Here is a 13952-nt window from a genome sequence, read left to right as displayed (position 1 = left end):
CCTATGAAACAGGAGAAGATATCTGGAAATGATATATCCAGTAAAGGTTTAATATCTTAAACATATGAAGAACTTATAAAACTCAATACCTCAAAAAGAATAATCCAATTTAAGAATTGGAAGAAGACATGGATAGACATTTTTTCAAAGACACTCCAACGGCCAACATACACATGAAAAGATGCTCAACATCATTTTCATCAGGGAAATGCAAATCAAAACTACAATGAGATATCACTTCATACTTGTCAGAATAGCTAAAATCAACATAATAAAGGAGGTGTTGGTGAGGATATGGAGAAAGGGGAACCCTCTTGAAGTTGGGAATGAAAACTGGTGCAACCACTGTGGAAAACAGTATGGAGGTTCCTCAAAAAGTTAAAAATAGAAAGAACTACTGTATTACCCAGCAATTGCACCCAAAGAATACAAAAATATTAACTCAAAAGGATACATGCACCCTGATATTTATAGCAGCATGTCTACAACAGCCTGTATCCATTGACGGATGAGTGCATAATGAAGTTGTGTTATGTATGTACAATGGAGTATTACTCAGCTGTAAAAAAATGAAATCTTGCCATTTGAAATGACATGGATGAAGCTAGAGAGTATTATGCTAAGTGAAATAAATCAGTCAGAGAAAGACAAATATCAAAATAATCTCACTTATATGTGGAATTTAAGAAACTAATGAGTAAAGGGGAAAAAAAAAACAGAGAGGCAAATCGAGAAAAATAGTCTTAACTATAGAGAACAAACTGATGGCTACCAGAAGGGAACTGGGCAGTGGGGGGAAGGGGGAAGGTGGCACGGGATGTTAACTAGATGATGGTAATAAAGGAGGACACCTGTGATGAGCACTGGGTATTTTATGGAATTGCTGAATCACTATACTGTACATCTGAAACTAATATTACATTGTACATTAAATATCTGGAATTTAAATAACAACTTGGGAGGGAAAATAGATTCTATATATACCTGGCCTGATAATGACCCCACTGATAACATTTTACAAAACAAGTACAATATCACTCTGTCCCCACCGGTGTGTTTGTGTGTATATGTGTGTGTATGTATATATATGTACATACATATGTATATATACATGCACATATTCACACACATAAGCACATGGACGAAAGTGGCATGAACATCAATACTTTCAGAAAAGCCACCCAATATGCTTTCATGGTTGAGAACTACTGGCTTTGAGATTCTTCTGGTATTTTTACATTGTTTCTCAAACTTTAAGAAATCACCATTATAAAAAAAGATTATAAAACTAAAATTTTTTCCTCTATGCTATCATGTTAAAAAAATCTCTGAATACAGGGAATTAAATTAGAAAAAATCTAATATTTTCTTTTTATTTTATATATTCTAACTAGCTCAAGATATTTTTATGCCTTATTCATTACAAAAAATCTTATTTCCTATTATCTTCCCCAATATGCTCAAGAACCATCTATAAATTGTATAAATTAATACTTCAATTTTAAGTTATTTGGAGTTTTCACTTGATGATAGCTTTCTAGATACACATGAAGCTTGAGGAGATTTTTCAGCTTTTTAAGACCTAATTACTTACTTTGTCTGCAGCTGCCAACAAGTTGTCAGCCATTTTGTCAAGGTTTGGTGCTTTCCCTGTGTAAATGAATCTCATCATTTCTTTAAAAACCTCAGGGTCTACATCATTTATTTCCACTCGATTCTGATATTGAAAACAACAAAAAAAGTTATACTCAAAGAACTTACACACACACACACACACACACACACACACACAAATGAACCAAAGCGAAACTTTGATGACAATTTAAGTAAATCTGCACCCACGTACTCTACTTTAAAATGGAGGTAAGTAAATCTTCAGTAAGCTAAGTAGGCAAAGTGAAGCAGGCAGGTCTAACAGGAGAAGCACTAACATGTAGGCATATAAAACCTCAATTTCTCAATTCAAGAGTACAACAAAAACCAAAACAAGCATGCCAAACAAAATGTGTGTTCAGTTTCTGACCTCTATTTTAGAAGAAGGCAGCTATTAACTTTTTCTTTGTTGAATTCTGAGGTCATAGTACAATGCCTAAGACCCCATAACCACCAGTGCTATTCCCAGCTTTAAGCAAAAGTAGGGTCAGGTACTTCAAATAATTCCACACCCACTACCTTGGAACTCTTCCTTTTGCAAAAATGGCATGCCATAGTATCTACTGACGCATCACCTCTTTGCTCAATACATACTGAAGTCCAAAGAGTAGTCATTCCTTTCTCACTCCTACATTTTTGTGTTTGGTTTCAGTCACAGGACCAATGAAGCTGAACATCTAACACTAAACAATACCACACTTTCCTGCCCCTTTGCTGACAATAATATTTGACATTATTCATGTCTCTTTACGTGGAGTCATCAGAAGGCTAATCATAGTACCTGACAGAACAACTAAAGGAAAGAAGCAGCTATGTGCTGCAGCCTTTAGTTCTACAGAAAGAATGGAGAGCCACAGAAACAAACTTAGGAGTTATTCAGTTAGAGCTCACATGTAATGCAACCAGCAAAGAATCAATCTCTGATCTTTAATCTGACTACATTTCAAGAATGACAAGTGAAGGTGAAACATTTGGGAAAACCAAAGAGGTAGTATATTGATTACAGTAAATATATAGTAACACTGATGTAATTTGTCATTTAAAAAATCTAATAAATATCTTATTTTAGTGGTAGAAAGAATGTAAGCATTATTTTTGTTTTTGGGGAAAAAAAGGGTTACAAAATCAACCCACAGTCTAGAAAAGATTAATAAACATCTTCACCAGAGAACTCTCAAACAGCTATAGACCCGAACCATCCGTTTGGATAACAACTACCTATTTATTTTGCCACCAGATGGATGTCAAAATAGCTATTATTTGGAATATTCAACCACATTAGGCTACATCTATTGCTCTACTACAAAACACATATTTTCCACTTTCTATTTCTTTTCCTATCTATTTCTAAAATCATAATGTAACAATAAGAACATGCACCGTTACTTTCAAAATATACATTTCCCTACTCTACATTTGCACAAATTAAATATTAGCCTTTAAACCATGTTTACCTTTTTGCTTTCTTCCATTTCATGTTCAAACATTGCATTAAAAACTGGGGATCGAGCTGTAACAAGATTAAGCATTATTATTTAATGCACAGATTTATGGAAAAAATGTGTAATATTACCCAAAAGTTAAAAGTACCTGCAAGTACAGATTTATGAGCTTTAAATTCTTGTCCTCTCACAAAAAAACTGCAATCTGTAAATCTTGTGTTTTCCCAGAGATTACCTAAGTCTTCTGCTAATCGACATTCAGGCACCTTCAAAGTATTTGTATTAGTATGTCCTGATATATTTACTGAATCTTGGACCACACTCACCTAATAAAAAGGGACAAGAAAACACTTTTACAAATTAGTATCAATAATTAGTTAAGTCTGTATTTAAATTTCTTACCATTAAGATCATTTGGATATTTCAAAGTACTCCTGATCAAAAATGTTAATATTTGGAAACTAAATTTAAGGACACAATTTAAAGGAGAGAATATAGAAAAAAATTAGAAACAAAAAAAAATTAGAAACAAACTAGATCATTTTCTTTTCTTTATTAAAAAGTTTTTATTATTTGACAGAGAGATAGAGCCAGAGAGTACAAGTAGGGAGAATGGCAGAGGGAAAGAGAGAAGCAGGTTCCCCCACTGACCAGGGATCATGAAATGGAGCTTAATCACAGGACCTGGGATCATGACCTGAGTCAAAGGCAGATGCTTAACCAACTGAACCACCCAAACACTTTCCAACTAGATCATTTTATTTTTTTTTAAGATTTTATTTATTCATGAGAAACACAGAGGGGGGGGTGGGGAGAGGGAGGGAGAGAGAGAAAGAGGGAGAGAGAGAGAGACAGGGGCAGAGAAATAGGCTCCCTCTGTGAAGCCCATGTGGGACTCGATCCCGGGAATCCGGGATCACGTCCTGAGCCAAAGGCAGACTCTTAACCGCTGAGCCACCCAGGCATCCCTAACTAGATCATATTCAAGTGACAATGTAAATAAATGGCTTATCGACTGGCTGGAATGCTTGGTTATTCAAGTAATTACAGCAATTATTTTTCAGGAAAATAAAAGTCACAAGATTATGTCAAACAAATAAGCAGGAGACTTTTTTTTGTGAGGTGAAGGAAGAAATTTCCCTAATTTTTATTTTCTCACACCACAGACCTATCAACATTTAAAGTTTACTACACATATAATAAACATGGCATCCCACTCATAATGACTTTTAATGGTATTTAAAAAAGGTTATAAAGCTATAATCTATGATATGTAATTTGGAAAGTATTTTAAGTATGATTCCATGTTTTGACTCTAGTAAAATTGATTTAAATATCTAGTAATATTGATTTAAATTGTAAAGTACAAGAATTCTCACAAAAGCAATTGCATTCATTAAAATTCATAGAAATCTTTTATAATAATCAACAGTAAGAATACAAATACAATTTAGTTCAATTTGTAGACCTCTTGTTTATGAAATAATAAAAGTTAGTATGATTTAAACACTGCTTTATAAAGATTTCAATATAATATGGATTAAATTTTCTCTCATTAAAGGTGACTATATACCAAGTAAAGTCTTATAACCACTAAGTCTTGTGCACCACTTTTAAGAAAGAGTATGTCATTAATATTAGAAACTTCATACTACATTTAATAAACTGAAGAAAATACTACTCAACTAGTAAAGCAAATATTTCAGAGTAAATGAACCATTATTAGTGCTATGTATTAGCTACCTACTGTTTTAAGCTTCTTAGCTTTGTGGTCATGTTATATAGCAGTAACTATTCACTAAAAAACATTTCATAAGGCATTTATTAAATAAAAGTAGGCATAAATAAGGACACATGTCAATATAGTAAACTATGTAGAAAATCTAACTTGGAAATGGATAAACTGGACCAAACTACTACCATGCTAACACAGAAAGCATAATAATGGTCCACTGTAAAAAATCTGGAGAACATTAAATCTCAGGAAGTTCTCCTTCATCCTGATGTATAAACCAGTATTTCATGGGAATGAATGGATACTTCTAAAGAAAAATGAAATTTTTCATTTTTCTAAGGATGTCTTTATTAACCACTTTGTTTTTCCAACTTGCATTATTAACTATTTGGAATAATACATATAAAGAAAATCATCTAATCCAATCACTTTATTTTATAAAAAGATTTCAAAGGAAGATCAAAGAAGGTAACTAATGTGTCAATGACACTGGCAATCAGTATCCAAGGAAGACTAGACCTATAATTCTCAGATTCCCCCCCCCCCTTTTTTTAGCCCATATTTCTACTACATAAATACTTCTTTGGGTATCTTTTAAAATCAGTGGTACTACTTTAACGTAACCATGGTTCAAAACAGGATTTATCCCAACAGTCTTGTAAGATGATTTTCTAAATATAGGAGCCAAGAAAGGGCTTACATAAATAAGCACATTAATAAATAATAAATAAATAAAGCAATAAAGGTTCTATTAATTTAATTGTCCAAATTATTTTTAAATGACTACAAAAAAGAAAAAAAGCTTCCACTAATTCTTATCTGATTGCCCTGTTACACCATCCATTATAATTTAATACTTTAAAAATGCTGGTATTGATATGCAGGGTTTATTTAGAGATCACTTTTTTTTAATCATAGACAATATTTATTTCTTCCTATGAAGCACTGCTTTTAAAAATTTCTAGACAGTAGGAAGTGGATCAGTTCAAGTATCTGCATAAAACATGCAGTCAAATCATTAAAATGTGACAACATATTTAATTTAGGAAAATATTTTTAAAATTTTATTATTATCCTAACTCAAAATAATACATTAACTGTAAAAATTTGGCCAAAATCAGGTGAAAGAAGAAACAAAATGATTAAAAAATAAAGCCATTTTTATCAGGCATAGATCTTGATGATGTTATATTTTTATTTTGTATATGTAATCATAATTCAGAAGAAGCTGTATTACTGACATATACAACTACACAGTATTATCATGGCGACCACAAATTTTATTTTATTTTTTATTTTTTTTCGACCACAAATTTTAACTTTAACATTTCATACTTCACGGTGTATTCAAAGGACTGTTTATATAGCAAAATTAATGATCTAATTAAAAATTAATATGGAATAAAATCTGATTATGTTCCTGATACCTATAATTAAAAAACGGGTAAATTTTTCATTTTTTCTAGCACATATTCAAGTATAGGTAATCAAAATTCTTACTGAATGGAACCTAGAGTAAAAAATTCAGAAAAAAGTCTGAGATTCTTTCCTATGGTTAAATTGTTCTTTCAAAATAAAAAGGCAAAGGTACAATATTCAAAATTGACAAATGCTGGAAAGTGAAACCTCATACACATGTGTAAATTCTAATCAGTTGTGACTACCCCAGAAATCTGGGTTTCCTATTAATGTGAACTGAGGTGACTACTGTTTCTAGTTTTAAAAAATCTTAATTCTCCAAATGAGTTTTAAAAACTAAGGATTTACAATGGTTCATAGTGGTACAAATTTTGCCACTCTAATCAACTATATAACCATCCCTCACAGTGGCTCCACAGTGAGAAACTTTCAATAGTCCAACTGCACATCATCCTCTAAAATAGTGGGTTTTAGACTTTTTGATTGTCATAGATAGGCATTCTTCTTAAAAATTTGATTGACAGAAACAGGGCTGTCAACTTTTCATTTTGCCATAACAGGGCTTTTTAAAGAATAAAATCTAACCTCATCTATTATCACAAGTATTTTAAAACAGAAGTGATATCTTAGCAACAACAACAAAAAATACGATGGGAAAAAAGGTGTATCCCTCTAAATGAATTAACTTTATGAAAAACTCAATATGTGCATGTATTTTACCTATATATGTATAATCTTCTGCAATAAGGGAATAATAGTATGTGTTTATAGATTATGAGAGGATTTAAACTCTGTTAGATTTTAAAAGATGAATTCATCTAAACAGTTTTCTTTTTTTCAAACATATTCCTCAATTCCTGTCTTCTGAATCTCTTTGGGAAGGAGACAAGGGGCAGAGCTCTTTACACTGCTAGAAATATCTACCTCTGGCTATTTGATTCACAGTATGGAACTTGCAAGATGAAGTTATGTCTTGCAGAAAAAGGGTAGCACCAAACTGCCTTACCTGTCTACAGCACCACTTGCAGGGGAGGGGGAGGAGGCAGTTCTTTAGGTAGAGCAGTGCAATGCTTCCTCCTCTTCTGCAAGCAGTGCTGGAGGTGCTGTAGAAGGAAGGGCATCAATGAGAGGTATGGAAGAAATGGTGGAGGGCATGAGGACTGTTTGTTCAAAGTACTTTTGCCCACCAATGCTAAATACGGTGCCCAGGGTAGAAGTCTCTACATCTGTAAAAAGATATATATTACAACTATCCAAAACTAAATCTGATCAATGCCAACTTAAACTGTAAGGCATGGTGGGTTATATTTTTAGGAGGTCAATAGCATGGATAAAAAACAGAACTTCAAAAACATGTTTTGAAAAAAGATCTTAATTTCAGCCTTCATTCTGAATTTCTTGGTTGACTAGGTTCCAATGTAATATGCTCAGGAAAATAGAGACACTACTTTAATTCTAAAAAAAAAAATTATTTTTTCTTAAAGTGTTTGTTTATATAAAGACTTTAAACTGCAGTAAATTTTTGAAACTGGATTATATAGCTTTTTAAGGTACTTTAAATTCGAAGATTTAAGATATCTGCTAAAATTCTGGAAGAGTCTACATTAAGGATGCTAAAATTTTCAAATAACCTGTATTTATTTAAAATACTACTCTGAATATGTCTATTGGCAACAAATGCTTTAGTATTTGTTTTACAAATTGTTTAATGATAAACTCTGCTGAAGACATCTGTGGTATGTGCTTTAACCAACCAAATAATTATATTCATAACAAATTCATCCTACAGTTCATTTAACTTGTCTAAGTGAAAATAAGATACACTATATTTGCATTAGTCTCTAGAGCCACATTTCAATTATTTTTCTGACAGCATAAAAATGTACAATTAGTTTATAACGTTGTCAAGAAATTCTACATATTTTCTATAAGGAGATTAAAGCTAATTTAGTAGCAGTTAAAGATACCATACTTCCAAGACGCTCGTTGGTCTACAATAACTTACTGAAATCTAACAATGAGTGTACTTGATCATAACCTTTCAATTAATATTCTTATGAAAATTATCAACTACCTTAAACATTTTTTTTTTAATAATAAATTTATTTTTTATTGGTGTTCAATTTGCCAACATACCTTAAACATTTTGATAAAACTATGTTACTGGTGTATATTCTCTATAAGTATATTGGTAACATAATATAATCCTTGAATTCACTCCAAAGAGGAATCACGACAATTTGTATAGATAAAACCATGAAATGATAATGATGATATAGCAAATTCCAGCCTTAAATTAAGAAAAATCTTAAGCGTAAATTATTACAGGGGCTATGCTGGTAACTGTTAAAATATGACATTTTATACAAATAAATATACCTCAGAAGTTAGTGAACAGGCATGGGCAAATCTTAATAAAAATTTGGGATGCTATTGCTTATAATGCCAATAACATCAGTTTAATTAAATGAACTCAATTGTCTGAATAAACAAAAAGCTTCCCAATCTTTTCAGGCACTCTCATTATGTACGTATGTACATATTTCAGTACGTATTCAAACTGATACACTACTAATCATGTTTAAAATGGTCAACCTGAATATAACAAAAAATAATGAACATCTACGTTAGAATTACTCAGGATGAAGAAGATACTTAGAAATTTTCATATAAAGACATATACATCCATAGTCTCCCTAAGAAGAAGAAGTATTTAGTACGTGGTAGTTTAACTATCATATATAACTTATAGCTATAGACAAGGCATATTTTTCAGAATGGGCTACTTACTATATTGATTTCTATGACAATCTAGTTTTACTGATAAAACATTTACAAATGAAACCTTATTATACCAGTTACTTAATTTTAAAAGCATACCCAATTACCCAATTTAAAAAAAAAGTATACCCAATATCATTCTATTTTATATTTCTGTTTTATCATGAAATAAAACTTTGGGGTTCCTTGAAATAAAAAATGTACCCACCTCACAAAATAATGTAAGCTTGTCATCTGGTAAAAGACCATTAGCTTCATCAAGTAAAAAATCCCTTCGAATGAATTTTTTAAAACCCCAGTCTTTCCCTTGTACAAATCGATATGCTCTTTGGCTTTCTGGTGGAAAACAGAATAGAAGTTTAAATTAAAAAATCATCTAAGAATGTTAATGATAACACAGTTAAATGAAACCTCAAACATAAAACTTGGCCAATATGCCCATCATAAAAATAATAGATACATGTATTCATACATGAAATGTCTTAAGAGTTATATCAGGTAGGACAAGATTGTTTCACAGCACGATTCAATTTTTGGCCACCATCAATGAACTCACTTTTAGATTTCTGGATCTCTTAAGTAAAAGAAAAGCCATATTAAATCTCCTGAAGAAGAAAGATCTTTCTAACAATGCAAGCCCTTGAGTAAAGAAGGAGGAACAGAATATACTGGCCTAGGCATACTCCTCATCAGAACGTGATTAGAAACACACACCTCATTTCTTGCTTCTACTTTAAAAATGTACACTCTAAATCACCAGGGCATTCTTTAACTTTCTTGGGGGCATCTATCCCACTAATTTAAGTTTTATTGACCTGGAGAAATATCCATAAACTGGTAAAAAAGCTAAAGTCTCTTATCACTCCTAGATCTTTGGACATAATTCCATCACCCCTAAAAACAACTTTCATAAAAGTCTAACCATCTGGTTTTAGTATTATTTGTAAAAGACTTTATCAATAATGTCTAAGGTACATGTTTCAAATGCCTAACATACTGTAGGACTGCATATTATATAAAATAACCGAAATCCTCAACAGAAAGTATTTACGATCTATTATACAAAGAATTAACTGGAGGTGAAAAACGAGTAGTAATAATGTCTAAGGTGCATGTTTCAAATGCCTAACATACTGTAGGACTGTGTATTATATAAAATAAACGAAATCCTCAACAGAAAGTATTTACAATCTATTATACAAAGAATTAACTGGAGGTGAAAAACCAGTAGTAATAAATCTAATTGAAGACTCCACATTATGAATGCTAGTAGCCCCTCAAAATTCTCATGTGGAAATCCTATCCCTCAATGTGATGGCATTAAGAGGTCAGTGATTGGAATTAGAGGAGTTCGTGAAGAGTGTATCCCTCATGAATGTCATTAGTGCTCAATTAAAAGAGACTCCACAAAGCTTCCTAGTTCAATCAGCCATGTAAAGACACAGTAAGAAGTCAGCAGCCTACAATCCAGAAGAGGGCCTTCACCAGAACTTCACCATGTTGACACTCTCTCTGATCATGAACTCTCAGGTGTCAGATCTGTTAGAAACCAATGTCTGTTGTTTATAAGCAATCTGGTCTATGGTACTTTATTATAGCAGCTTTAAACTAAGATACTTCACTACCATAAATGTCAGATACCAGGAAAATATGTGAAACTATGTATTACTTTGACAATAAAAAATATTATTTAAAACTATTCGGAGGAAATTTTTTTGTAATGATATTACTTGATTCTGTGATTTACTTCTAGAAATCACTTAAAATTTAATGTGACAGTTCATGATATATTTTCCTACTATGCATACTGTACATTTTCACAATGCTCTTCTATTATGAAGCTTTAGGCAACATCATTTCAGCTGGCTATATATGTGAAGCTTGAAATGAATGTAATAGACCCGGAGACAGAAAAATTGATTTCCTTTGGTCAGTGTTCAGTCTACTGCTCAAAAAAATTCTAGTGACAAAATACCAGAACATTCAAACTTTTATATTGTTCCACAGATTCTGTTAGCTGGCAAAAACAGCAAAGGGGAATTATTTCCTGACCACAATTGTATTTGCCAGGAATTGAACTAGGCACCTTGCCCTAAAAGCAACTATTTTTCTAAGCAACAAGTATCATTTTAGGACATGAAAAAGTAAAATTTTAATATTACTTTTAACAAATGTTGCATGTCTTATGACTAAGATTTTGTTTTGTTTTTTATATTTATATATTTACTTAACAAAATCTTTTACAATGCTTATTACATGCCAAGCACTAGTCCATGCTGAAATCTAAGCTTTAGTAAAACAACCATAACTCCATTTAAAAATAAACAATGGCCACATAGCATATTTTAGGTTAAACAGATTTCAGTGGGGGAAAAATATCCTTTTCTAGGTAAAAGTACATAAGTTAACATGTAGTTACTGAGAAACTTCTTTACTCCAATTCACTTACCCATTGCTTTTGTTTCTTCCCTTTTAGCGTTTAGAAGGGAAAATTTGAATTTTGCTCGAACTTCACTTTTTGGACAGCTGACTAAAAGCAAATATAAGGACAAGTAGTCTTTACTTTCATCATCTAATCCCTTTGGATTTACCCTCAGGCACCTAAAATAAAACAATAGGCTCATATGGAGGAATATAAAATTTAAAACATTCAAGAGAAAAATAAAATTAGTTATTAAATAATATCACAAATACTATCAATATCTCTAGTTCTTTATAATTCTCTATACTATTAGGAACTTATTAAAAATCTAATATAAAATTAGACTAATATCTATTAAGAAACAATAACAAAATCATAAAGTAGCTGAAGATAATTTCAAAAACAAAAATCTTACCATTTCATTTTGTCACTGGGGCTGGATGAGAATGTTGAACTTTTTAACACTTCACCCATCTCCTCTCGACAAAAACTGAAGTTATTGATGGTCCACATGTAGGAAAATTTCACTACTTTAACCTATGAGATTCAGAAGACCACTTTTACAATGAGGACTTTTTGCTTTTAACTTGTCATATGTTAAAAATCTCCTGACCCACTTTCCTAATACTTGGAATAACTATAACAAAATGCTTTACAATATTTTCAAAAGACTACAAAATTTTTAAGTGACATTAAGTAAGGCACTTTTAACAGCATGTACCTGTGTATAACACCAGCTTTCTGCTATAGGACCAGTAGACATATCTCCAGGGAGAGGTGGGCTAGGTTCCCGAGACATTGCCACTTTATTGCAGTCTTCCAAGATTTATACAAAATCCCACACAGATGAATGCTTTACTGCAAAGAAAAAAAAGTTTAACTTACTGAGCGAAAAATTTAAGTGACTGAATCAAAAGTAAACAGTCATAAAACGATTAGTTTCCCAAATTCGATTATGAGGGAACATGCAAGGATTTTGTTACTTTAATAATTAAGAAAAAATCATAACCATTTGTGACAGAACATTTAAAATCTAAACAAACTTAATGCTTATAGACATTATTTCATAAAGGTATACTTATCAAAATATCACAAACCAAAAATAACACTTAATAGTAAGGTTAATCATTGATAGCTTAATAGTAAGAGTATAAACATAAAATCATAAGATAACATGGAAGCTCACTGACAACAGTTACAATTGAGCTTTGAACAAGGTTGAGATTAGGAGCACTGAACCTCCAGCAGTCAAAAATCCACATATAACTTCTGACTCCCCAGAAACTTTACTAATAGCCTACTGTGGACCAGAAGCCTTATTGTTAATGTAACAGCTGATTAACACATATTTTGTACACATGTATACAACATGTATTTTGTATACATGGATAATATATACATATTATAATATACTGTAGTCTTATAATAAAGTGTAGTCTTATAATAAAGTAAACTAGAGAAAAGAAAACGTTATTAAGAAAGTTACAGGGCTATGCCTGGGTGGCTTAGCGGTTGAGCATCTGTCTTTGCTCAGGGCGTGATCCCAGGATTCTGGGATTGAGTCCTGCATCGGGGTCCCTGTGAGAGGCCTGCTTCTCCCTCTGCCTATGTTTCTCCCTCTCTTTCTGCCTCTCATGAATAAACAAATAAATGAAATATTTAAAAAAGAAAAGTTACAAATAAAATGCACTTACTGTATTTATTGGAAAAAAAATTTGTGTATAAGTGGAACTGCACAGTTCAAACCCATGTGTTCAAAGGTCAACTAATATCTGATGCACCTTGATCCTCTGATATATTCACAAAAATCAAAAAGGTTGCAAAGTTAGAACAGTCCTGAATATTACTCATCTGTCAAAGCCTTGCCCAAAACACAGAGTGGGAACTAATAAGCAATATTTTATATGAAGAATTACTTAGATTTCCACAAGTGTACCTCTATCTCAGACAAACAGGTTTCAAAGATTTTGTTCCTGTCAGAGTGCCCCCTACTAGATAATATGTACTTACCATAAAATTTCCTCCTAGTGAGCTATTCTTATACTACATCCATTTGGACACATAATTAATTCAGCATAACCTGGCCAGGACATTAGTGACCAGAGGATACTTTCTAACTTGGAAAGTCTATAAAAGAAAAGTGAAACCCAAGAGGACACAAGTAGTGTTAGTTTGCAGGGGTGTGGGCAGAGATGTTTTAAGATTGCTTTCAGACATAGGCATATCATCCAAAATTCATATATTTGTTCTGTGTCTAAAACAATGGAACTATAGTATGAAACAAGAAACTAAAGACTGAAGAAAGCTATCGGAAAGATGCATAGAAACAAAATGACCTATGAAAGTTATGAAAAAATTTAAAAGTACAAATGAAGAAACATATTAAAAAATCTGCACCAGAAATAATAAAACTACCACTGAGATATATTTCTGTGAAATTCAAAATGAGAAAAAAATGTTAAAAGGTATACATGTGTTTGTTTCACTATGGCCCTGTTTT

The 13952-nt window shown here is 32.0% G+C and overlaps 1 protein-coding gene across 4 annotated transcripts in view; it reads right to left on the bottom strand.

Annotated features, from left to right (window-relative positions):
* SPOPL (speckle type BTB/POZ protein like) overlaps positions 1-13952 on the bottom strand; it is a 67066-nt gene that overhangs the window by 12660 nt on the left and 40454 nt on the right. For 3 of the 4 annotated variants that reach the window (XM_038565104.1, XM_038565101.1, XM_038565102.1), the window contains exons 2-8: positions 12174-12310; positions 11868-11989; positions 11480-11631; positions 9239-9366; positions 3244-3421; positions 3108-3163; positions 1595-1717 (exon numbers count right to left, since the gene is read on the bottom strand). In XM_038565104.1, coding sequence (XP_038421032.1) covers positions 1595-1717; positions 3108-3163; positions 3244-3421; positions 9239-9366; positions 11480-11631; positions 11868-11989; positions 12174-12251 — 837 coding nt within the window. In that variant the 5' untranslated portion in view covers positions 12252-12310. Of the gene's footprint in view, positions 1-1594; positions 1718-3107; positions 3164-3243; positions 3422-9238; positions 9367-11479; positions 11632-11867; positions 11990-12173; positions 12311-13952 lie in introns of those variants that run through there. The other variant, XM_038565103.1, reaches the window with a different exon arrangement.

The sequence above is a fragment of the Canis lupus genome, chromosome 19 (assembly GCF_011100685.1).
Source record: "Canis lupus familiaris isolate Mischka breed German Shepherd chromosome 19, alternate assembly UU_Cfam_GSD_1.0, whole genome shotgun sequence".
NCBI classification, from domain to species: domain Eukaryota; kingdom Metazoa; phylum Chordata; class Mammalia; order Carnivora; family Canidae; genus Canis; species Canis lupus.
The sequence above is the reverse complement of the archived record's forward strand: the minus strand, read 5'-3'. Positions and strand labels throughout refer to the sequence as shown.